Source organism: Loxodonta africana, chromosome 4, assembly GCF_030014295.1.
Source record: "Loxodonta africana isolate mLoxAfr1 chromosome 4, mLoxAfr1.hap2, whole genome shotgun sequence".
Lineage (NCBI taxonomy): Eukaryota > Metazoa > Chordata > Mammalia > Proboscidea > Elephantidae > Loxodonta > Loxodonta africana.
The window spans coordinates 153,523,232-153,550,171 of NC_087345.1; the positions used below are offsets into that span (position 1 = coordinate 153,523,232).

At 38.9% G+C, this 26,940-nt stretch overlaps 1 protein-coding gene across 2 annotated transcripts in view; it reads right to left on the minus strand.

Moving 5' to 3' along the window:
- The window catches only part of BEND7 (BEN domain containing 7), a 126,140-nt gene that overhangs the window by 30,092 nt on the left and 69,108 nt on the right, over positions 1-26,940 (minus strand). The window contains exon 8 of one of the 2 annotated variants that reach the window (XM_064284869.1): positions 4,027-4,146. The exons of the other annotated variant lie outside the window; for it this stretch is intronic. Within the exon in view, the coding sequence (XP_064140939.1) occupies positions 4,027-4,146 (120 nt within the window). The remainder of the gene's footprint in view (positions 1-4,026; positions 4,147-26,940) is intronic. 2 annotated transcript variants of the gene reach the window in all.

Here is a 26,940-nt window from a genome sequence, read left to right on the forward strand (position 1 = left end):
AGGTAACACAAGATCAACTTAACACTAGCACAGACACAGTACTCAGGCTTAATACTTGAAATTTGATTTTGGATATAAAACTGAGGAGACACAATGCCCCGCATGATGCCAGCACTCAATTAGGGGTTACTCATTGTGTAAAGTTATTAGGCTACTGTCTTTAATAACACCTGTCATTCAATTGTGCAAGATGCTTTTTTCCTTTCCGCCCTCAACCTCTTCCTGGAGCTGGAAACCTAAGGAGGCTACAGTAATAAAAGGGGCCTTTTGTAATGTAAATCAAGGGGAAGGCAAAAGACTCTTAGCATAACAAGCTGTAAGAGACACACTAGCAGGAGGTCAATCTTCATAGTCTAAAGGTGTGTTTTGTTTTTGTTGTTTTTCAGTGACATCACCTTTGGAGGAGGATAGGAGAAAAGAATAAATTGAGAGGGGATAACAGGACTAAGGAGATGGGGAGCAGAGAAGGAAATAAGGGAGAGGGAAGGAGCAGGAGGGTAAAAGGGGCACTATGGGACAACTATGTGAGAGGCTACAAGGTATACCTAGGATCCTAAGGACCTTGCTCCTAAGGACAGAGCTCATGGACACTGAACAGAGAAGTCATTCTCAAATCTGCCACCTGTGGCTCTGGAGGGGATGGATTAAGTCCTTGAACCTCAAGTAAGGAACTGATGGAATATTCTTCCGGACTTCACGTAACTGACTAAACAACAAGATCTTTCTGTTGCAGTCTACAGTCTCTTCCTTTCTTGGATTACTGATTGATTCACTGGTTCATTCGACAAGTATCTACCTTGTGCTAGGTACAGTTCTTGACACCTGGGATAGAAACACTACTCAGATGCAGTCCCTGCTCTTGAGGATCTCACACAGTCCAGCTGAGGAAACAGGAATGTAACCTATTGTGGTGGTGTGGTACCACCTGTGAAGGGTCCAGGAGCAAGTAACCTTTGAGATGCTTATTAAAGGAGATAGAGGAGTTTCCAGGCCGAGGAAAAGCATGAGAGTGTGAGAGACCAGCTATGTTAGGAACAGGGAGAGGTCTGGTATGGCTGAAGGGAGTATGAGGCCTATGACAAGAGAGGAGGCTGATGAGGTGTATGGGGCAAGACTGTGAAGGACCCTGTATGACTTGTAGGGGTGAGGGTGGTATGTGAAAGGGATTTTACTGTGGGGACAATAGGAAGCTAGCAGAAGTATTTAATACATGGGCTGGTATGATCAAGTTGTGTGTTAAGAAGATAATCACAGAGGCATAGTGAATGGAATCTAGTGCTCCAGCACAAAGCCAGGTTTGAAGCTACACACTGGGCAGCCATCGATGCATGGGGGTAGTTCAAGTCATGAGTGAGGACTAAGAGTAAGAACACTGCCAAGAATGGGAACATGGGAATACTAAGTTTAAGGGGTAGGCAGAAGAGAAAGAGGCAGTGAAGGAGACCAAAGGCATTACCAGAGAATAAGGAGGCAAAAAAAAAAAAAGACAATAAAATCACAGAAGTAAAGGGAAGAAATTTTCAAGAAGGATGAGGTTTGACAGTGTAGAATTCAACATAGGGGTCAACTAGGAGTGTTAATTGAAACAGACAACAAGATCTGACCATCAGGAGGTGAACACAGGAAGAGTTTCATTAGAGGAGTGAGGTCAGAGGAAAAATGCAATGGATTGAAAAGTGAACTGCAGATGGTGAAGGAGGCTCAGGGAACACAAATCCTTTTGGAAGAAATGTGACTGACAATGTTAAGAGAAAGAGATAGTAGTGACTTTAAGAAATGGCAGGGCTAAAGGAATTTTTTTTTTTTTAAATGGCAAACAGGAGGAGGATAAGGTCATAGGCATTTATTGAACATTTTATGTGTCAGTTCTATATTAGTGGCAATGTTTACATGATCTAATTTTAACTCTCAAGACAACCCTGTGAGGTAAGTATTATCCCCCGTATGTAAATGGAGAAACAGAGGATCAGAGAGGGTAATTTGTCTAAGGTCACAAGAATCTGTAAATGGCAGATGACAGATTTGAATTCAGATCTATTCTTTCCACTATACTATGATGTGTCTGAGGATATTTGTAGATTAAGAAAAAGAGCGCAGTGAAAACTAAGAGAAATAGGATGAAGATGACCATACAATTTACTATCCAAACCTGAAAACCTTTCAGAGTGAAAGGGGTACTCTTAATAATTATGCTGGGACAACAAAAATGAAGCAGGATGGCCAGGCAAACCAGGATATTTGGTCCCCTGACACAGGATACAAGAGAGGCACAAAGGTAGCATGTTTACCTCAATGATCTCCATAGTTCTCAAACATGGCTGCACATGAGTACCAAACATTTTCATAGACAATATATTAGTTTCATTTATAAAGCACACTCATATACAACACAGCCCTTGATTTCCACACCAACTCTGAGGCTGGTTTTAGTTTGATGTGCACTTAATGGTAAGGCAACTGAGGATCGGAGAGATTGGGTGATTTGTCCCAGATCCAGAGTTGGCAAAGAGCAGAGGCGAGACTTCAAAACCAGGTCTTCTGAGTCACCTACGTTATATTACTTAACACAAGAAAGCATTTTTTTTTTTTTTTGCCAATTAAAGATAATATATTAATAATCCATTGCTTTTTTATAAAATGAATATCAATTAAGCGTAAAACGAAGAAAAAAGTAAAGGAAGGGGTGGGAATATCTTTAAGTAAATTTAAAGAAATCATCTGGGGATGATATTTTAGAATCCTAATAATTAAAAAAAAAAACAAACCTGTTGCCGTCAAGTTGATTCTGACTCACAGAGACCCTACCGGACAGAGAAGAACTGCCCCATAAGGTTTCCAAGGAGCAGCTGGTGAATTCAAACTGTGGACTTTTTGGTTTGCAGCTGAGCTCTTAACCACTGCTCCACAAGGGATCCTTTTAGAATAAAGAGCTATAATGTTTTCAGTCGGAATCAACTCGATGGCACCAGATTTGGGTTGGTTTTTTTTAACATCTTCACACTGAAGACCACTTGGCCCTTTGGTTCCTGAGTATCTTGTCTAGTCAAAGATACTCCCAGCATGTGCCAGAAGGGGCCCTATGAATAGAGTTCCCAGGATTCCTTAGCTTTTACTCCTCCATAGGCTTGGTAGACAAATACATACTACACATTGTGAGATTTCATATAAAAAGGGTCTGTTTAAAGATACAGTCTGATGTGTTTTGAACTGCTATTCTGATAAACCTCCATAATATTCTAAAATTGGTAACATTTCAGCATCTGAAGTGTATCTCCCAAATTGATTCTCACACTCAAAGCACAGAAGGCTTTTATCAGACCAGGTGTGCTTCTGGTTGATTCGGGTTTTTATTTTAAACAATATAAAGAGGTTTGTGGTCTCTTGGAGAGGATTATTCTTATATGATGGGAGAACACTGACCTCAAAGGAATTGTTTACTGGTAAATTGGAACACTATTCCTTTGTGGGGACTGAGACTTCAAATCACCAAATCTAATAGTTACAACTCAACTGCTGTCGGATCACTTGATTTTCATTTTTCCTGGAAGAATAATTCCAGAAACTACAATCCCCAATTTAAAAATATATATATATATTTGACTTAAAATCCCTGTTTCATGTGGTGTTTCTAGTTGATGATTGTTTTTACCTTAAGCAACCAGTACTTTTAGGAAGTCACGCAGATCCAAATAAACAAAAATTAACAGGCAAATAGGAGCAAACTGTAAAAGACAGACCCAGTTTCATGCATGAGACACATAAAACCACAAATGAGATTAGCCATCATTTTTGTTTGTACTGTTAAAAGCAAATGGTCTGGTATCATTTTTACTGTTTAATCTTAAGGAGAATTTCAAAATTCATTTGAATAAGACTTTAAAATATAAAGCCATAGCACATTATGTAGAGCTACTCCTTTAAAAGACAACAGACACTGAAATACCCTAGAGCAAAGTATTGTACTTTCCAAAGTCTAAGTGTTCAATAATGTGCTTCCGCAATTACTTTCTTGCAACCTATTCCTACCTGAGCCTCTTTTTAACCTTCTTCTGGCCAGTTTAATTTGATCCTGTAGAATCTGTACCCAGTCTCTTGGGCCAGGAAGTTTATCCACATGGTTAGCAGTGCAGTATTTTTCTGTGAAGACTGAAAGAAAATGTGAAATACTGTTAAATCTTTAGCAAATAAAATATGCAGATCTAAAACAGGTATACTCCCAAGAAGAAAAAAAGGATATTTCTTAAAGACTTCAATTTTCTAATAGGTATCATCAGTATCATCATCACATTCCTTTGGCAAAGATGGGAGATGAGCAGGGCCCTGGCTACAGTGTACTGTGCTTCATAATGAAACTGGCTCTAAATAGTAAGTAGCTTGTATGGAGAAGGTGTACTTCTCCATGTCCATGTGTAGGTGTCTTACAGGCAGAGAAGAAAATGCTTCCATGACCTCTGGGTCTAATGGTCTCATGTCCAAGTTCAACAAATGTATTAAAAGATTTCATCTTCTTGCTATTAATTCAAAATCTAAGGGAAAACTGCAGAAAAAGATGATGTTCCCATGGTGATTCCTATTAACTCAAATAAATAATAGCACTCAAAATAAATGATGCAGTTGTGCTTTATTTCATAGTTTTTAAAATGCCCCTCCTTTTCTTCTTCCAAAAAGAAGTGCTAATGTCAGATTAACGGAAGTTCCAATTCTACTTTGAGTCAACCTCTTGCACCTTGTACTAGCTCCTAGAAAAGAGCTACCCTATTAAGCACAAAAGAAACTGAAGAACCACACGACACAGCAAAAGGGAGGTAAGACAATTATTAAAACCACTCTCAGTGTGTGGCTGCACATAAAGACACTGTTGTTGACATTTCTGCTTCACACTCCATCCCCAAGCACTTTCAGTCTTTTCAACTTACTCTCCATAAGGTCAAGACCTAGTATGCAGTCACATCACACTGCTTTCTTGGTATGTAAAATATTGGTAATTTTAATGTTTTAAAAGGTTTTTTTTTTTTTAAGAAATAACAAAGCAAAATATTGACAGATTCAACTACATAAAAATGTAAAACTTCTAATGAATGAAAAAGACATCTTATTAAAATGAGAAAAGTCATTTGCACTAAATATGGCAGAAATGGTTTAATATCTACCCCATACAAAGAGCTCATTCAAGTCAAAGAGCAACTTCAAAAACCCCCATATATAAATGGACAAAACATTTAGCGAAAAAAAAATCAGGAAAAATTTTCAGCTTAATACATCAAAAAACTGCAAACCATTTTATATCTACCAATTTAAAAAGCTAACACTGACAGAGCAATGATAAAATTATGGGGATCTGTCACAGTCAAATATAAACTGACAAAGCCCTTTTGGGAATTAAGGTAAAAATATACAGTGAGAGCCATGAAATTGTTACACGCTTGGACCTAGTAATCTTACTCCTAGAAATTTATCCTAAGGAAATAATTTGAAAGAAAGCCATATGCATTATCTCTAATAGCAAACAAATGTAAGTAATCCAAATGAGCAAGAAGAGATAAGCGGCAACAATGGAGATGATAGATTGAGGCAGGCAAGAGTGGAAGCAGGAGGATCTCTTTTAGGAAGCTATGTCAATACCTTAACAATATCTAGGGCACAGAACTGGCATTTCTTGGTGAATCACATGATATAGGAAATACAGAAGGGAAGGTTTGTGAGATGAAAGGTGGAATACGTTAAGTTTGGCTGGGAGTATGGGAGTTTGAGGTGTCTGTGGTGTATTCAAGTGGAGATAGCTAATAGACATTTAGATACAGGGCCTATAGTTCAGGGAAAGGGCCAGGGCTGGCGAGAGTATTTCAGAAGCACCACCATACATACAGGAGTTAAAACAATGAGAGAAAAAAACACTGCCAAAGAGCAATGGGCCAAGCATAGAACCATGTAACGCCAGTGTTTAAAAGGAGGATTGTGGTGGAGAAGCCCATGAAGTTCAAGAATGAGTGGCTAGAGAGTGAGAAGAACCAGGAAAGATGTGTTTTATAAAGGTCAACTAGTGGTTCTGATAAAGAGGAGGTATCAACAGTTTAAAGTGCAGAAGAGAGGGGTAGGAAGGGGAGGTTCAGAAAGTGTCCAGTGAAGGTCAGCTATGCAGTGGTTGGAATGACCACAGAAGACACTCTCAAGAAACCTGGCTCAGGTGGGGGAAGGAAGGAAGAGGAGAGTAGCTAGAAAGGAGAAGAGGGCTGAGGAATGGGGAGACCAGACCATGGTTAACAGGCTAAGGGAAGAAGCCAGTATTGTTAGAGAATACAGGATGTGGGAGAAAAGAGATAATCAAAGGAACCAGAATTGGCAGAACTCTGAGATGATGGGATCTAGAATATAGATGGGGAAGTTGCCCTCAAACAGAAGAAGGCACACGTTATCCTTTGAAACCAAAGGGAAGGTAAGGTAAGACTGCGGGTAGATTTAGAAATGTAGTAGTCACTCCTGAGACCTCCATAAACTAGGAGGTGAAGGAAAGTGCTTGAAATAAGGGCAGGGATTGGTGAGGCAGTGTGGAGAATATGGTGAATGTCTGGAATCAGAGAGGGCTACATGTTTGTGTTGGCAATGATTTATATGGGTGGGCTGTTCTCTCTCACAATATCTTAAAGCTTGTATTTAGGTGGAGACATTGGATGTGAGGGCTAGTCTAAGGTTAGAATTTTACCAGAAAGGTTTGTGAAAGGATAGCAATATAAAGCACTTGAAGATGCTGATGAAGATGCTACCAGGAATGATGTACCTCAACTTCCTTCCCACCTGCAAATTTGGGAAAGAAGCCAAAAAAAGACTCAAAAACTTGGAGAAATCTGTAGAGACCAGAGAAGGGAGATATCAGTGGGGTTTCAAGCAGGTGGTATGGGATTAAGGACAGGAGAGAGAAGAATAATTCCACTAAGTTAAAAAAAAAAAAAAACAGTTGCCATGGAATCATAGTGACCCTATATGACAGAATAGATTAACCAAACCCAATGCCGTCAAGTCGATTTTGACTTATAGCGACTCTACAGGACAGAGTAGAACTGCCCCATAGAGTTTCCAAGGAGCGCCTGGTAGATTCGAACTGCCAACCTTTTGGCTAGCAGCTGTAGCACTTAACCACTACACCACCAAGGTTTCAGACAGAGTAGATAGTAGAGTATAAAATAGCAGCAGAGCAAGTTCTGCATGAGAATGCTAAGGTGTGGTCAGTGATGTGGAGCTTATGGAGCAGAGATGCGTTTCACTGTAGATGAGGCCTATAAACTATGTAGCTAGGAAGTCAGATGAACCTTTCATGTGGGCAGTGAGGTCATCCAAGATGACAGCAGAACCTGGTATCAAGAAGACTGTTATCCAGAAGCCAAATCACTGATGATGTGGAGAAGGATGGGGAGGCAGGGAGAAAGCGGTAGAGCTATGGTAAGAACCTTAATGGAAAGGTCCCATCCCAGCTCCAACTGAGTAGAGGTGGAGTGGTGATTAGGAAGCAAAATTAGGGATCATGGGAAATATCAACCAAGCTGCCCAGTGTATGATATATGGGGCATGGCAGGTCAGGAGTTTCCACTTCAGAGAGATGCAGAGGAATTAGTACTCCTGATGATAGGTTTGCTTTTAAGTCACTTCAGGGGGTATTCATGTATTTTGTCTCCCTCAAAGTACCTGCTATAGTGCCTTGTACTGAATAATAACTCAAATATCTGATGAATATTTTTCATTTGTGTTTCTAATGAAAGCAAATAGCTCACAAATTCAGACTAATCGGGGGGAAAAAAACTATCTGAATTAGTAGGAAGCCTTCATTAATAGACTATATTTAAAGGAACAAGGTATTGTTATATTCAAATGCCCAAAATGTTTACTAATCAGAAGATCAGCAAAAGGTTCTTGAAATCCTGTTTGAATGAACAGACAAAAAATATTTATATTTAGTACTCTATTTTTTTTTTTTATTAGTTTATGCAAAAATGTGTACTACAAAATGATTGAATCTACTTATCAGGTAAACATCCCCCCCCCCCCCACCGCAATACTGCTCACACAATTAATTTCCATAGCAACCCTTCTTTTCTCAGATTGTGAAATGTCTGTGTCCAAATTACCATACACTAGAAATCAGTGGCTGCAAATTAAAGATGTAGATTTGGACTGTGCCAACATCAAAATGACTCTCAGCACCCAAGTGTATCAAAGATTAAGTTTAGGAGATGTGAAGGGAAGGCTGTGGAATGTTCTCTTCCACTCCCTGAGGGGCTTCAGGTCAGACCTTTCTAATCTAACCTTGACCTCAAGTATTCTGTCATTCACTAAAATGCCAGCTATTTAGCTATTTGGTTTTTTTTTTTTTTTTCCTCTTTTCAGTGAAAATGTATCTGGTTTCAGTAGAAAGAAATCAGGAAAATCTCTTTCTCCTGGGTCTGTGTCTGAGACCTTTGAGGGCACAGCAATAGGCTTCTTGAAGAATACCTACACAAATAAACATTTCCACTGGGCACGTTCCAGACCTTCTATTTCATGGATTACATTCAAACTTAAAAGAGACTTTTAACTAGAATTTACCTACTGAAGATGAAATCCTATTCTCTCCATTACATTCACACGTGAGGCCAAGAACAAGGCCAAAAGATTGTCATTGTATTGATCTGAAAACACTCAATATGCTATGTGAATAGAGGTATCCAGTAAGCAGAATATATTTTTGCTATCTCAATCTATAGCTAAAGGTCAAGCTATTATCTTGGTAACAGTTCCATTAGGAGTAATGATGTGAAAAGAGGTATTGCATTAATGCACTGGGTTCCCACTATGTTAATAGTGGGCCATTAAGAATCACAGTAGAATAATTTGCATTCATCCTTAGAATGCAATAGGCTCTAAAAAGAAATTTCCCTCCTTTCCTATTTTAGCATATTAAGAAGTGAAGGCTAATTTTACATGAGTCCAAATAATCTGAACAAGTGGAATAAGGCCAACAATTAAATGAAATAAAAGTTAAAGCATCTATTCTGCTTAATATAATTTGAGATCACAAGGCACAAAGAGTATGTTAAATCACTAGGGAAATGACAAATGTTCAATTTGATCTGTACATGAATAATGACTTTTCCCAGATGCTTGCATTCATTTGAACCATGCCCTTTAATTGTATATAAATAATGAATAAGCTTGTAGTGGCTGAGCAGATCCTTCGCTAGGAATGGGGCGTTTAATATAATTATCAATGAACACGGTGGTGTGTAGCATGCCTGATGTGCTGATGTGACATGCTGAGAACAGAGCAGGTTGGCTGTGTTCTCCAAACAGCTATTTATATACAATAGTTCCTAAAGGACCTTTAATTTCAATGTTTCTGGCTATCTGTGCTGGGAAAAGCAGAATATTGCATGGATTTCTAAGGAAGTAATTGTATCACACTTTAAAAAGCAATGTTGTTGTTGTTAGGTGCTGTCGAATTGGTTCCGACCCATAGCGACCCTATGCATGAGAGAATGAAATACTGTCCGGTCCTGAGCCATCCTTACAATTGTTGTTACGCTTCAGCTCATTTTGTTGCAGCCCACCTCGTTGAGGGTCTTCCTCTTTTCCGCTGACCCTATACTCTGTCAAGCGTGATGTCCTTCTCCAGGGACTGATCCCTCCTGACAACATGTCCAAAGTATGTGAGACACACTCTCACCATCCTTGCTTCTAAGGAGCATTCTGCTTGTACTTCTTTCAAGACAGATTTGTTCGTTCTTTTGGCAGTCCACGGTATACTCAATATTCTACGCCAACACCACAATTCAAAGGTGTCAACTCTTCTTCTGTCTTCCTTATTCATTGTCCAGCTTTCACATGGATATGATTCGATTGAAAATACCATGGCTTGGGTCAGGTGCACCTTAGTCTTCAAGGTGACATCTTTGCTCCTCAACACGTTAAAGAGGTCCTTTGCAGCAGATTTACCGAATGCAATGCGTCTTTTGATTTCTTGACTGCTGATTCCATAGCTGTTGATTGTGGATCCAGTAAAATGAAATCCTTGACAACTTCAATCTTTTCTCCGTTTATCATGATGTTGCTCATTGGTCCAGTTCTGAGGATTTTTTTCTTTCTGTTGAGGTACAATCCATATTGCAGGCTGTGATCTTTGATCTTCATTAGTAAATGCTTCAAGTCCTCTTCACTTCCAGCAAGCAAGGCTGTGTCATCTGCATCACACAGGTTGTTAATGAGTCTTCCTCCAATCCTGATGCCCTGTTCTTCATATAGTCCAGCTTCTTGTATTATTTGCTCAGCATACAGATTGAATAGGTATGGTGAAAGAATACAACCCTGATGCACACCTTTCCTGACTTTAAAGCAATCAGTATCCCCTTGTTCTGTCCGAACAACTGCCTCTTGATCTACGTAAAGGTTTTTCATGAGCACAATTAAGTGTTCTGGAATTCCCATTCTTCGCAATGTTATCCATAATTTGTTATGATCCTCTAACTAGGGTATAACTCTGGCCAGCAGAAGTAGCCCAACTTCTGATTTGATGACTAAATTTTAACTTCTGGGCAAACACAACCAAGCAGAAATCAAGGTTCACATCATGCAGAACTGAAACCAGGTCCTCATTAGATCTGCCAATCTCCTAGAGCTTGTGAGGGGCTAGGGACAATGATCAGAAAGGGAACTCTGCAGTAGGGGCCGAGGTAATAAACAAATGGGCCCAACTGGAGACTGCCTGTCAGCCAGCTGACGATCTGCAAAAAGAGAGGAAATCTTGGGAAGCAGCTTCTTGGGCCATGCTCCCTGACTGACTGTATCTCGTCCTGTCTGCTGGTGGAGAAGGAGGAGACTAGAGTTTTCCTGCACACAGGTCTCCTTCTATTACCTCACATCTCAGTGGGTATAGACCAAGCAGTATTCCTCTCACTTCTCCCTCTTTTTGCTTTTACTCTGTCAAAGTTATTATTTGAAACTTTCCATGTACTAATAAGCACTTTATCTAAAGCATCTCAGTTAATCTTCACAATAACCAGTGGGTTAAATAACCTGCCCAAGGTTGCAGCTGGTAGGGATTATTTTCCACATATATTACTTAATTTTCTATTTAAAGCTGTAAATGAACACACAGATTGTATAAAAGAAAAACGATCAAATTCTAAACATAAGCAAATCAATAGCTAAATAAACACTTTCATGTTAAAGCTGTGAATGCTGGTGTTACTTTCAAGAACACAAAATAGAAGCATGGTGGATAACAGGAGAGACATACTGAGAGGCTCCCAGATAAGGCGGGCAGGGATCTGTGAGATCGCCTATCTCCTAGATCCAGGAGGCAGAGAAGCTGTAAGGAAAACTAGACCATCAGTGGGATTAATGTACAGGTATTTTCAACTCTGAGATTCGATGACTCTAGCCTGACTTTTACAATGCTCTATGAGTCTAAATCGACTCGATGGTAGTGGGTCTTTTTTTTTTAAATAACAATATTTATTTTCTTTGATGATATTTTCGTGCCTTATTCTCCAAATTCATGGGGAGAGCCAAAAACCAATTGCGGGCTTTGCATCCATTCTAATAATTTAATAAAATAACAATGATTTTTACATTTAAGGTACTTTGAGAGAAAGGGAAAGAGCTAAGATGAGGGCTGGCTATTCAGGCAGGCCTAATGGTACATCCATGTCTTTTTTTTTATTGTACTTTAGATAAAGGTTTACAGAACAAAATGGTTTCTCGTTAAACACAAGTTACGCTGGCTTCCTCCTCAGTATTGTGTACTGTCTCACCCTTCACCAAAGTTACTACTTATCTACTGTCTATTTAGTGTTTTTCCATCCCCACCTTCACCTTCGTAACCATCAAAGATTGTTTCTTTCTGTGTGTAAGCCTTTTCATGAGTTTTTACAGTAGTGGTCTCACAAAGTATTTCTCCTTTTGTGGTTGACTTATTTCACTCAGCATAATGCCCGCCAGAGTCATCCATGTTAAGAGATGCTTCACAGATTCATTGTTGCTCTTTAGTGTTTCGTAATACTCCACTGTGTGTATGTACCACAGTTTGTTAATCCATTCATCTGTTGATGGGCATCTAGGTTGTTTCCATCTTTTTGCTACTGTGAACAATGCTGCAATGAACATGGTTGTGCGTGTCTATTTTGTGACAGATTTTATTTCTCTAGGATATATTCCTAGGAGTAAGCTTACTGGATCATGTGGTATTTCTATTTCTAGCTTTCTAAGGAAGTGCCATATAATTTTCCATAATGGTTGTATCATTTTGCATTCCTACCAGCAGTGCATAAGAGTTCTGATCTTTCTGTAGCCTCTCCATCATTTATTTTCTGTTTTTTTGATTCGCGCCAGCAATGCTAGGGTGAGATGGTATCTCATTGTGGTTTAAATTTGCATTTCCCTAATGGCTAAAGATCGCGAGCATTTCCTCACGTGTCTTGTTGGTCACTTGAATGTCAAACTGTTCATTTCCTTTGCCCATTTTTTAATTGGATTATTTGTCTTTTTGTTGTCGAGGTGTTGGATTTTCTTGTAGACTTTAGAGATTACAACTTAATCTGATTTGTAATAGCCAAATTTTTTCCCCCGCCTGTAGATTCTCTTTTTACTCCTTTGGTGAAGTCTTTTGATGAGCATAAGTGTTTAATTTTTAGGAGATCCCAGTTATCTAGCTTATCCTCTGGCGCTTGTGTGTTGATTGTGGTTTGTATCCTGTTAATGCCATATATTAGGGCCTCTAGCATTGACCCAATTTATTCTCCTATGAACGTCACAGTTTTGGGCTTTATATTAGGTCTTTGATCCACTCTGAGTTAGTTTTTGCATATGGTGTGAGGAATGGGTCCTGGTTCATTTTTTTGCAGATGGACATCTGGTTTTGCCCACCATCTGCTGAAAAGGCTCTTTCCCCATCTGACGGACTTCAGGCCCTTGCCGAAGATCAGGTGACCACAGGTGGATGGTTTTACATCTGGGTTCTCAATTCTGTTCCATTGGTCAACGGATCTGTCCTCGCACCAGTACCAGGCAGTTCTGACTACTGTAGCTATACAGTACATTCTGAGGTCAGGTAGTGTGAATCCTCCTACTTTATTCTTCTTCGTCAATAGTGCTTCACTTATTGGGGGCTTCTTCCCTTTCCATATAAAGTTAATGATAAGTTTTTCCATCTCTTTAAAGAATGCTGTTGGTATTCAGATCAGGATTGCACTGTATTTGTAAATTGCTTTGGGTAGAATTTTCACTTTCACAATGTTGAGCCTATTTTTCCATAAGCATGGTATGTTTTTCCATTTATGCAGATCTCTTTTGATTTCTTGCAATAGTGTTTCTTTGTATAGGTCCTTTACATCCCTGGTTAGATTTATTCCTAAGTATTTTTTTTTTAGGGGCTATTATAAATGACATTGTTTTCATATTTCATCGTTCTCTTTATTGATGTATAGGAATCCAACTGATTTTTTGTATGTTTACTTTATATCCTGCTACTCTGCCGAAACTTTCTATTAGTTTCAGTAGTTTTCTCATGGAGTCTTCTGGGTTTTCTATGTATAGTATCATAACAACTGAAAAAAGGGACACTTTAACGTCTTCATTACCAATTTGGATGGGCTTTATTTGTTTTTCTTGCCTTACTGTTCTAGCTAGAACTTCCAGCACAATATTAAATAAGAGTGGTCATAAAGAGCATCCTTGCCTTGTTCCTGTTCTCAAGGGGAATGTTTTCAGCCTCTCTCCATTAGGAATGACGTTGGCCATTGGTTTTGCATAGATGCCCTTTATTATGTTGAGAAATTTCCCTTCTATACGTATTTTATTGAGAGTTTTTATCAGGAATGGATGTTGGACTTTGTAGAATACCTCTTCTGCATCGACTGAGGTGATCATGTGATTCTTTTCTTTCCTATACTTTGTGTGATGGATTACGCTGATTGATTTTCTAATATCAAACCATCCTGGCATACCTCGTATGAATCCTACTTGGTCGTGATTTATTATTATTTTTGATATGATGTTGAATTCTATCGGCTAGAATTTTGTTGAGAATTTTTGTATCTATTTTATACTCATGACAGATATTGGTCTATAATTTTTTAAAATATATTTATTGTGCTTTAAGTGAAAGTTTACAAATGAAGTCAGTCTCTCATACAAAAATTTACGTACACCTTGCTATATACTAATAATTGCTCTCCCCCTAATGAGAAAGCACACTTTCCCTCTACTCTCTCTTTTCGTGTCCATTCAGCCAGCTCTGACACCCTCTGCCCTCTCATCTCCCCTCCAGATAGGAGATGCCAACACAGACTCATGTGTCTACTTGATCCAAGAAGCTAATCCTTCACCATTATCATTTTCTATCCCACTGTCCAGTCCAATTCCTGTCTAATGAGTCGGCTTTGGGAATGGTTCCTGTCTTGGGCTAACACGAGGTCTGGGGACCATGACCACCAGGGTCCCTCCACTTACCGTCAGACCATTAAGTCTGATCTTTTTATGTGAATTTGGGGTGTGCATCCCAAAGCTCTCCTGCTCCCTCAGGGATTCTCTGCTGTGTTCCCTGTCAGGGCAGTCATTAGTTTTGTTGCTGGGTACCATCTAGTTCTTCTGGTCTCAGGCTGATGTAGTCTCTGGTTTATATGGCCCTTTCTGTCTCTTGGGCTCATAATGACCTTGTGTCTTTGGTGTTCTTCATTCTCCTTTGCACCACGTGGGTTGAGACCAATTGATGAATCTTAGATGGCCGCTTGCTAGTGTTTAAGACCCGAGGTGCCACTTTCCAAAGTGGGATCCAGAATGTTTTCTTAATAGATTTTATTATGCCAATTGACTTAGATGTCCCCTGAAACCACGGTCCCCAAACCCCTGCCCCTGCTACGCTGGCCTTCGAAGTGTTCACTTTTTTCAGGAAACTTCTCTGCTTTTGGTTTAGTCCAGTTGTGCTCACCTCTCCTGTACTGTGTGTTGTCTTTCCCTTCACCTAAAGTAGTTCTTATCTACTATCTAATTAGTGAATACCTCTCTCCCTTCCCCCCCCCGTCTCATAACCATCAAAGAATATTTTCTTCTCTGTTTAAACTATTTCTCAAGTTCTTACAATAGTGGTTTTATACAATATTTGTCCTTTTGCAACCAACTAATTTCACTCAGCATAATGCCTTCCAGTTTCCTCCATGTTATGAAATGTTTCACAGATTCATCACTGCTCTTTATCAATGCGTAGTATTCCACTGTGTGAATATACCACAATTTATTTACCCATTCATCCGTTGATGGGCACCTTGGCTGCTTCCATCTTTTTGCTATTGTAAACAGTGCTGCAATGAACATGGGTATGCATATATCTGTTCATGTAAAGGCTCTTATTTCTCTAGGATATATTCCAAGCAGTGGGACTGCTGGGTCGTATGGTAGTTCTATTTCTAGCGTTTTAAGGAAGCACCAAATTGATTTCCAAAGTGGTCGTACCATTTCACATTTCCACCAACAGTGTATAAGTGTTCCAGTCTCTCCATGACCTCTCCAACATTGATTATCTTGTGTTTTTTGGATTAATGCCAGCCTTGTCAGAGTGAGATGGAATCTCATTGTAGTTTAGATCTGCATTTCTCTGATGGCTAATGATCGTGAGCATTTCCTCATGTATCTGTTAACTACCTGAATGTGTTCTTTAGTGAAATGCTTGTTCATATCTTTTGCCCATTTTTTAATTGGGTTATTTGTCTTTTGTAGTTGAGTTTTTGCAGTATCATGTAGATTTTAGAGATCAGGTGCTGATCGGAAATGTCGTAGCTAAAAACTTTTTCCCAATCTGTAGGTAGTCTTTTCACTCTTTTGGTGAAGTCTTTGAATGAGCATAGGTGTTTGATTTTTAGGAGCTCCCAGTTATCTCGTTTCTCTTCTGCATTGTTAGTAATATTTTGTATACTGTTTATGCCATATATTAGGGCTCCTAACATTGTCTCTATTTTTTCTTTCATGATCTTTATCGTTTTAGATTTTATATTTAGGTCTTTGATCCATTTTGAGTGAGGTTTTGTGCATGGTGTGAGGTATGAGTCTTGTTTCATTTTTTTGCAGATGGATATCCAGTTATGCCAGCACCATTTGTTAAAAAGACTGTCTTTTCCCCATTTAACAGACTTTGGGCCTTTGTCAAATATCAGCTGCATGAATGTGGGTGGATTTATGTCTGGATTCTCAATTCTACTCCATTAGTCTATGTATCTGTTGTTAACCAGTACCAGGCTGTTTTGACTACTGCGGTGGTATAATAGGTTCTAAAATGAAGTAGTAGTGTGGCCTCCCACTTTCTTCTTTTTCAGTAATATTTTACTTATCCAGGGACTCTTTCCCTTCCATATGAAGTTGGTGATTTGTTTCTCCATCTCATTAAAAAATGTCACTGGTATTTGGATTGGGATTGCACTGTATCTGTAGTTCACTTTGGGTAGAACAGACATTTTTACAATGTTGAATCTTCCTATTCGCGAGCAAGGTATGTTTTTCCACTTATGGTTTCTTGCAGAAGTGTACTGTAGTTTTCTTTGTATAAGTGTTTTACATCTCTGGTAAGATTTATTCCTAAGTATTTTATCTTCTTGGGGGCTACTATAAATGGCATTGATTTGGTGATTTCCTTTTTGATGTTCATTTTGTTGGTGTAGAGGTATCCAACTGATTTTTGTATGTTTATCCTGTATCCCAGTACACTGCTGAACTCTTCTATTAGTTTTCTTGAGGATTCCTTAGGGTTTTCTGTGTATAAGATCACGTCATCTGCAAATAGAGATACTTTTACTTCTTCCTTGCCAATCTGGATGCCCTTTATTTCTTTATCTAGCCTTACCTCTGGCTAGGACCTCCAACACAATGTTGAATAAGAGTGGTGATAAAGGGCATCCTTGTCTGGTTCCCGATCTCAGTGGGAATGCTTTCAGGCTCTCTCCATTTAGGGTGATGTTGGCTGTTGGCTTTGTATAAATGCCCTTTATGATGTTGAGGAATTTTCCTTCTATTCCTATTTTGCTGGGAGTTTTTATCATGAATCGGTGTTGAACTTTTTCAGATGCCTTTTCTGCATCAATTGATAAAATCATGTGATTCTTGTGTTTTGTTTTATTTATGTGGTGGGTTACATTAATTGTTTTTCTAATGTTAAGCCATCCCTGCATACCTGGGATGAATCCCACTGGGTCATGGTGAATTATTTTTTTGATATGTTGTTGAATTCTATTGGCTAGAATTTTGTTGAGGATTTTTGCATCTACGTTCTTGAGGGATATAGGTGTATAATTTTCTTTTTTTGTGGTGTCTTTACCTGGTTTTGGTATGAGGGATATGGTGGCTTCATAGAACGAGTTTGGTAGTATTCTGTCCTTTTCTGTGCTCTGAAATACCTTTAGTTGTAGTGGTGTTAACTCTTCTCTGAAAGTTCAGTAGAACTCTGCAGTGAAGCTGTCCGGACCAGGGCTTTTTTTCGTTGGGAGCTTTTTGATTACCTTTTCAATCTCTTCTTTTGTTACGGGTCTATTTGGTTGTTCTACCTCTGTTTGTGTTAGTTTAGGTAGGTAGTGTGTTTCTAGGAATTCATCCATTTCTTCTAGGTTTTCAAATTTGTTTGAGTACAATTTTTCATAGTAATCTGATACGATTCTTTTAATTTCATTTGGGTCTTGCATCCATATCTTGATGCAACTGTTACTGGTCTAGGGACTGGCTCTCAGCTGTGCTTGTTTAGAAATCTGATTTTATCAGATCACTCAGGCAGATCAGGCTTAAAAAACCAGCTCACGATAACTAAACCCATAAGAGACTGATGAATACACTAGATCACCAATTAATTAATGTATAATGAGGGAGCTGTCTTTCTAGTATCTGAATCATTTGCTGTCACAATCCAGTTCTTCTTCAGATCAAAGTACTGGAAACAAAGCACGTAATAGAAGATTGTTGGGTAGGCATGGTGTTAGACCGAAGGGACCTGGGTGGTGTGAGGCAGGCCAAGCTCAGGATGTCTACCATACTAGCACACTGTGTTACAGAAAACTGTCCACCTCTTGCTTGACCCTGTTGCCAAAAGGGACAGGCATGTGTTGTACCAGTGCCCTCCAAGCCACATATTCACTGGGACAGTGATGGGCATTTGACCTAAGGGAAGCCAAGCCACGGACTGAACAAAAATATGAGCTGGGTGCTCTTGCACCCTTTTCCTGAGTAAGGGCTTTAGCAACAGTAGGTCCCGAGAATGAGGGCTTTAGTAATCCTAGGCAAACTGAAAAGTCATGATGCACCATATGCAAACTGTAACTGTAATGGAGCAGAAATTAAACAGAGGAAGACAGATAGACAGTGAAGATCATGAGAAAGGGATGCAGAGCTCAGGTGCAGCCTCTGTTTCTATTTCCATGTTATCCTCACAGTAAATCTTTTCTTTTCCAAAGGAAACTTAAGTGATTCTCAATCTTGAAACCAAGAATCTCCTTGAAGAGAGCATTGTGAACAGACTGGAGTAAAGCTTGATTCTTAGCTGGCTAGAGTTTACATAAGACCACCATATTGTAATGTCCCTCGACTTCAGCTAATACTAAGTGGGCACTGACTAGTCTTCTCTTTGATCTCCTATTGGCTGCCCTGTGCACTCACAAATCTTAGGAGCACACAACAAGACACAGACACAAATGATCTTCTGAAGTGTGATTACTTTAGCATATGGCTTATCTCACTTGTTTTGATGATTCTTATTGAGAGTAATTATATTACAGGATGTTTTCTAACTCTGCACACAAACTGGAGTGGGGTGTTCCATACCTGGAACCTTCAACCCATTGTGCCCTTATTATAAAGATAACATTCATTCATTCAAGAACATTTATTTAGGGAGGTGGGGCTAAGATGGTGGAGTAGTCAGATGCTTCCTGTGGTCACAAATAAATTGAAGCTAACACACTGAAAATAGAGAAACAGAGACATCAACATGTAAAAGATGACAACATTAAAACAAAAAAGTGGCTAAATAATCTAGTTATAGGTCTTTCATATGGAGAGGAAGTCAAGGCGATATCAACAAATAAACGATTGGTTTAAACTCAGAAAAACAGAGGTAAATATTAAAGTAACAAAAAAGGAAACTGACAATCTACACTTCAAAATAAAAAACAAGAAAAACATAAAGACTCAGCAAATACAAAATCAACAACAATGAAACAGGATGAAAAGAAAACAAAGAAAAACAACTCAGCATAGAAAATTAAGTGGAACAAAGAAGCTGTCAACAATACACAAAAAATACATCAAAATAATGGCACTAAACTCATAAAAAAAATTATGCTGAATGTAAATGGACTAAATGCACTTATAAAGACACAGAGAGTGTCAGAATGGATAAAAAAACATGATCTGTCTATATGCTGCCTACAAGAAACACTCCTTAGACTTAAAGACACAAACTAAAACTCAAAGGGTGGAAAAAAACATTTCAGGCAAACAACAATCAAAAAAGAACAGGAGTGGCAATATTAATCTCTCACAAAATAGACTTTAAAGCAAAATCCACCACAAAGGATAAGGCAAGACACTATATAATGATTAAAGTGCAAATATACCCAGAAGACAGAACCATAATAAGTATTTATGCACCCAATGACAGGGCTACAAAACACATAAAACAAACTATAACAGCACTGAAACAAGAGACAGACAGCTCCACAATAATAGTAGGAGGCTTCAACATATTACTTTCAGTGAAGAACAAAATATCAATAAAGACACGGAAGATCTAAACGCCACAGTTAACCAACTTGATCTCATAGACATATACAGAACACTCCACCCAACAGCCAAATATACTTTCTTTACCAATGCACATGTAACATTCTCTGGAACAGACCACATATTAGGCCATAATGCAAGCCTTAAGAGCACTGGAATATTACAAAGCACCTTTTCTGATCATAAAGCCATAAAAGTAGAAATCAATAACAGAAACAGTAAGGAAAAAAAGTCAAACACATGGAAACTGAACAACACCTTTGCTCAAAAATTACTGGGGTGTAGAAGAAATTAAGGACAGAATAAAGAAATTCATAGAATCAAATGAGAATGAAAACACATCCTACCAGAACCTTTGGGACACAGCAAAGGCAGTGCTCAGAGGTCAATTTATAGCAATAAATACACACATCCAAAAACAAAAAAGGACCAAAATCAAAACATTAACCCTACAACTTAAAGAAACAGAGAGCAGCAAAAGAAGCCCTCACGCACTGGAAGAAAGGAAACAATAAAAATTAGAGCAGAATTAAACAAAATAGAGAAAAGAAAAACTAGAAGAGTTAACCAAAAGCAGGTTCTTTGAAAAGATCGACGAAATTGATAAACCGCTGGCCAAACTCATAGAAGAAAAACAGGAAAGGAAGAAAATAACCTGAATAAGAAATGAGATGGACAGTATTACAACAGACCTAACTGAAATTAAAAAGAATCATGACAGAATACTAGGAAAAACTGTATTCCAACAAATTTGAAAACCTAGAGGGAATGGACAAATTTCTAAAAACATACTACCTACCTAAATTAACACAAACAGAGGTAGAACAACTAAATAAACCCATAATAAAAGAAGAGACAGAAAAGGTAATTTAAAAACTCCCAACAAAGAAAACCATGGCCCTAACAGCTTCACAGGAGAATTCTACCAAACTTTCAGAGAAGAGTTAAAACTACCACTACTAAAGGTATTTCTGAGTATAGAAAAAGATGAAATACTCTCAAACTCATTCTATGAAGCCAGCATAACCCAGATAATCAAACCAGGTAACCCACCCACTGCCGTCAAGTCACCAGGTAAAGACACCACAAAAAAAGAAAATTACAGACATATTCCTCATGAACACAGACATAAAAATCCTCAACACAATTCTAGCCAGTAGAATTCAACAACATATAAAAAAAAAAAAAATCCACCATGATCAAGTGGAATTCGTACCAAGTATGCAGGATGGTTCAACATTAGAAAAACAATCAATGCAATTCATCACATAGATAAAACAAAGGACAAGAACCACATGATCTTATCAATTACAATAGCCCCCAAGAAGATAAAATACTTAGGAATAAAACTAATCAGAGATGTAAAAGACCCATACAAAGAAAACTACAAGACACTACTGCAAGAAACCAAAAAAGACCTATGTAAGTGGAAAAACAGACACTGCTCATAAAGAGGAAGACTCAACACTGTGAAAATGTCAATTCTACCCAAAGTGATCTACAGATACAATGAAATCTTGACCCAAATTCCAATGGCATTTTTTAATGAGATACAGAAACAAATTACCAACTTCATAAGGAAAGGGAAGTGACCCCAGGTAAGTACAGCATTACTGAAGAACAAAGTGCGAGGCCTCACACTACCTGATTTTAGAATCTAGTCATGGTAGTCAAAACAGCCTGGTGCTGATACAACAGCAGATACACAGACCAATGGAAGAGAACTGAGAATCCAGATGTAAATTCTTCTACTTATGAGCAGACATTTAGGAGGCTAAGAGATACATAAGGAAATGCTCAAGATCATTAGCCATTAGAGAAATGCAAATCAAAACTACAATGAGATACCATCTTACCCCAACAAGGCTAGCATTAATCCAAAAAACACAAAATAATAAATGCTGGAGAGGTTGTGGAGAGGCTGGAACACTTATACACTGCTGGTGGGAATGTAAAATGGTACAAGCACTTTAGAAATTGATTTGAAGCTTCCTTAAAAAGCTAGAAATAGGAATTCCATACCATCCAGCAATCCCACTCCTTGGAATATATCCTTGAGAAATAAGAGCCATCACAGGACTAGATATATGCACACCCATGTTCGTGGCAGCACTGTTCACAACAGCAAAAAAGATGGAAACAACCCAGGTGCCCATCAATGAACAAATGGATAGATAAATTATGGTATATTCACACAATGGAACACTACGCAATGATAAAGAACAATGATGAATTTGTGAAGCATTTCATACCATGTATGAATCTGGAAGACATTATGCTGAGTAAAATTAGTCACAAAAGGACAAATATTGTATGAGACCACAATTATAAGAACCCAAGAAAATGTTTAAACACAGAAGAAAGCATTCTTTGATAGTTATGAGGGTGGGGAGGGAGGGAGAGGGGTATTCACTAACTAGATAATAGACAATAGTTATCTCAGGCGAAGGGAAGGACAACACACAATACAGGGGAACTCAGCACAAGTGGACTAAACCAAAAACTAGTAAGTTTCCTGAATACAATCAAACACTTCGAGGGACAGAGTAGCAGGGGCGTGGGTCTGGGGACCATGGTTTCAGGGGCTTCTAGGTGAACTGGCATGTTTATTAAGTTTATTAAGAAAATGTCCTGCATCCCACTTTGGTGAGTGGCGACAAGGGTCTTAAAAGCTAAGCAGTGGCCACCTAAGGTGCATCAATTGGTCCCAACCCACCTGCAGCAAAGGAGAATGAAAACCAGAGATACAAGGAAAATAAAATCAGAGACTCCATCAGCCTGAGATCAGAAGAACTAGATGGTGCACAGCTACCACCAATGACCTCCCTAACAGGGAACACAACAGAGAGTCTCTGACAGAGCAAGAGAAACGTGGGGTGTAAAACTCAAATTCTAGTAAAAAGACCAGACTTAATGTTCCGACTGAGACTGGAGGAACCCCAGAGGATATGGCTCCTGGTTTGTTATCCTAGAACTAAAACCATTCCCGAAGCCAATTCTTCAGACAAAGATTAGACTAGACTATAAAACATAAAATGATATTCATGAAGAGTATGCTTCTTAGTTCAAGTAATACATGAGACTAAACGGGCAGTTCCTGTCCTGAGGTGAGATGAGAAGGCAGAACGGGAGAGGAGCTGGTTGAATGGACATGGGAAATCTGGGATGGAAAGGAGGAGTTTGATGTGTCACATTATAGAGAAAGCAACTAGGGTCACATAACAACGTGTAGATAATTTTTGTATGAGAAACTAACTTGAGCTGTAAACTTTCACTTAAACACACGCACACACATACAAATCAGTAAAGAAGAATTATCTATATGGGTTCAAATTGAAAACAGCAACTCAAAAGGTTAAATAGGAACCTCAGGGGGCAGTGATTTTATGTTAATGGTGGAGGAAAATTCAGAGAAGAAGGGTAAGAATGGTTGTACAACATGAAGAATATAATCGATGTCAATGAATTGCACATACACAAATTGTGGAATTGCATGTGTCCTGCTGTATGCATTTTCAACAACAATAAAAAAAGAAAAGAAAAACAAAATATTTATTTAGCCCCCATAACATGCCAGGACTATGTTAGTTGCCAGCGAACAAATGGTCCCTTTTCCACCAAAATCTTGCGGGTAAGTGAAGGATGAAGACAAATAAAAAAGGCGAAGAATAGTACAGAGTAAAACTGCCATTGCAGAAGCAAATATGAGATGCACAGAGAAGGGGCATCTAACCTATTCTTAGTTTGGGGGGCAGTAGTAAGGAGCCTTGGTGGTGCGGTGGTTAAAGAGCTCAGCTGCTAACTAAAAGGTTGGCGGTCTGAACCCACCAGCTGTTCTGTGGGAGAAAGCTGAATGATGGTCTACTTCCATAAAGATTTACAGGCTTGGAAACCCTACGGGGCAGTTCTACTCTGTCCTATAGGGTTGCTATGAGTTGGAATTGACTCGATGGTAGTGGGTGTGGGTTTTGGTTTTAGTTAAAAAAGGCTTTTGGATAAAATGATGGCTAAGCTGAAATCTAAGACAAATGGAGGTTAGATAAAGAAACAGGAAAGATATAGAACCTAAGGTTGAGAAAGGAGAGTGCTGCCATGTTGTGGGGTTGTTAATCAAGGTCATGAAATGTTGTGTGCACTAACTGTTTAATGAGAAACTAGTTAGTTCTGTAAGCCTTCATCTAAAGAACAAAGAAAAAAAGATTAGGTAAAAATTTGTGCTTATGGAGGCGGGGGTAAGATGGTAGCATAGTTAAGACGCCTCCAGGGATCCCTCTTACTACAAAAACCAAAAAAAACCCAAGTGAAATGATTATATATATGACAAGCTAGGAACCCTGAACACCAAAGGCAAAGTTACGAAATCGCACTGAGCGGCGGGGGAGGGAGAGATGGTTCAGAAGCAGCGAGGAGTTGCCGGGCCTGACTTGGCGGGAACCAGCGCCTCTCAGTCTCGATTCCATGGCAGGACCGTGGTGGGGCTGGCAGTAGCATTCAGGATGCAGTTTCCTCAGGGAGAGACAGCGAGCCACACAGTCTACTCCAACCTCCGGAAGCAGAGAAGAACAATACTCTCAGCAAAACTAAGTACTTGCATCTACTTTACCGTGCTCCCAGCCCCCAAGCCAGTTTCACTGGCTGTTGATTTCCCTGGGCCTGAGACAGGTTCTGCTGAGCACCTTGAGCCATTCTCTTGGCCTTGGAGAAGGAATAACTTAATAACTGGGGGAAAAGATACTGCCAGCTTCTCTAAGCTGGGGACCTCAGGACAGAAGCAGCTCCTGTCCAGACACAGTCCATGGACTTTGAATACCTTTCACCCCTGCATGGACTTGTGCGGGCCCATTTCAGAAGCTTAGGTCCTTGTTGGCAGACTGCAACGGTACATATACCTGTGATGTTACTTTAACTGCTTCAGCTGTGTGGTGGAGAGGCGTGGTTTTTGATGTTTGACACTGCTTTCCCTATTAAACAGGGTCTTCACCTACCCACGTCAGGGGCCTGAGGACAGGTGATGTCCCCCATGTCACCTAGCCACCCATGACACGGGTCCAAGGATAAGTGGTGCCTCCCAGTCCTTACAACCAAAAGCACCGGGTGCCCATGGTCTGACCGCAGAACCCATCCACCTGTGCGCTCTAGGGAACAGGGACACGCTTTCCTCACAGACACTTGGGGGATGGTTGTCAGCCCCCTGCTTTGTTCAGAGCATGACCCCCCTGCTGCAAACAGATACCTGTGCCTACACAAATCAACTCTGCCCCTCTAAGACTGTAGGGCAGGGTTGAATCCATACAAGAAAAGTGAATGGACTCCTAAGCTCATATACCTGGTAACAGCTCTAGCCATCTGGCAACAGGACGTTAGAGCTTCAAAGGTGCAAATAATCAAGCCAGCTCACTCAAGCAGCCTATTTCGGCATTTCAAAATTAAACAAAGCATGAAACTAGGATACACTAAGCAAACATAAAATAAATTAATACAATAATTTATAGATGGCTAGGACACAACAACAGTCAATACCAAATCACATACAGAAGCAGACCGTGATTGCCTCAATAAGCTCTCAAAACAAAGAATCAAGGAACCTTCTCAGATGAAGAGGTATTCCTAGAATTACCAGAGGTAGAATACAAAAGATTAATATACAGAACTCTTCAAGACATCAAGAACGAGATCAGGCAAAACACAGAACAAGCCAAGGAACATAGATAAAGCAGTTGAGGAAATTAAGAAGTTTATTCAAGAACACAGTGAAAAATTTAATAGGCTGCAATAATCCATAGACAGCAATCAGAAATTCAGAAGATTTAACAATAAAATTTCAGAATTAGACAATTTAATAGAAACTCAGAAGAGCAGAATTGAGGAAGTGGAAGTCAGAATTAGTGAGACTAAAGATAAAACACTTGGCAGCAACACATTCCAAGAAAACTCAGATAAAATAATTCTAAAAAATGAAGAAACCCTAAGAATCATGAGAGACTCTATCAAGAGAAATAACCTACGAGTGATTGGAGTACCAGAACAGGGAGGGATAACAGAAAATATAGAGAGAATTGTTGAAGATCTGATGGCAGAAAGATGAGCATATATCTATCTAAGGTGCTCATCAAACTCCACATGAGGGAGATTTCAAAAGAAAGTCACCAAGACATACTATAATCAAACTTACGAAAGCCAAAGATAAAGACAGAATTTTAAGAGCGGCTTGGGATAAACGAAAAGTCACCAACAAAGGAGAATCATTAAGAATAAGCTCAGACTACTTGGTAGAAACCATGCAGGCAAGAAGGCAGTGGGATGACTTATAAAAAGCATTGAAGGAAAAAAACTGCCAGCCAAGAGCCATATATCCAGCAAAACTGTCTCTCAAATACAAAGGCGAAATTAGGACATTTCCAGATAAACAGAAGTTTAGGAAATTCGTAAAAACCAAACCAAAACTACAATACTAAAGGGAGTTCTCTGATTAGAAAATCAACAATATCATATATCAACCCAAGACTAGAACACAGGACAGAGTAACCAGATATCAACCCAGATAGGGAAATCACAAAAATAAATCAAGATAAAAAGACACTCAAAACAGAGAAATCAAGATATCATTATGTAAACGATGACAACATTAATTCAACAAAGAGAGACTAAGAAATGTAGTCATAGAACTATTATATGGAGAGGAAGTCAAGGCAATGTAAAGAAATAAAAGTTTGGTTTAAAATTAGAAAAATATGGGTAAATATTAACGTAACCACAAAGGACACTAACAATCCTACACATTAAAAGAAAAAACAAAATCAACAACAACGATAAGAGGAAAAGACAATATATAAAAAAAATTACTTAGCACAAAAAATTAAGTGGAAAAACCAAAACTGTCAACAACACACAAAAAAAGACATCAAAATGACAGCACTAAACTCATACCTATCCATCATTACACTGAATGTAAATGGACTAAATGCACCAAAAAAGAGACAGAGAGTGGCAGAATGGATTAAAAAAACACAATCCATCTATATGCTGCCTACAAGAGACACACCTTAGACTTAAAGACACAAACTAAAACCCAAAGGATGGAAAAAAAACATACCAAGCAGCCAACAGTCAAAAAAAAAAAAGGAGGAATGGCAATATTAATTTCTGACAAAACAGGCTTTCAAGTTA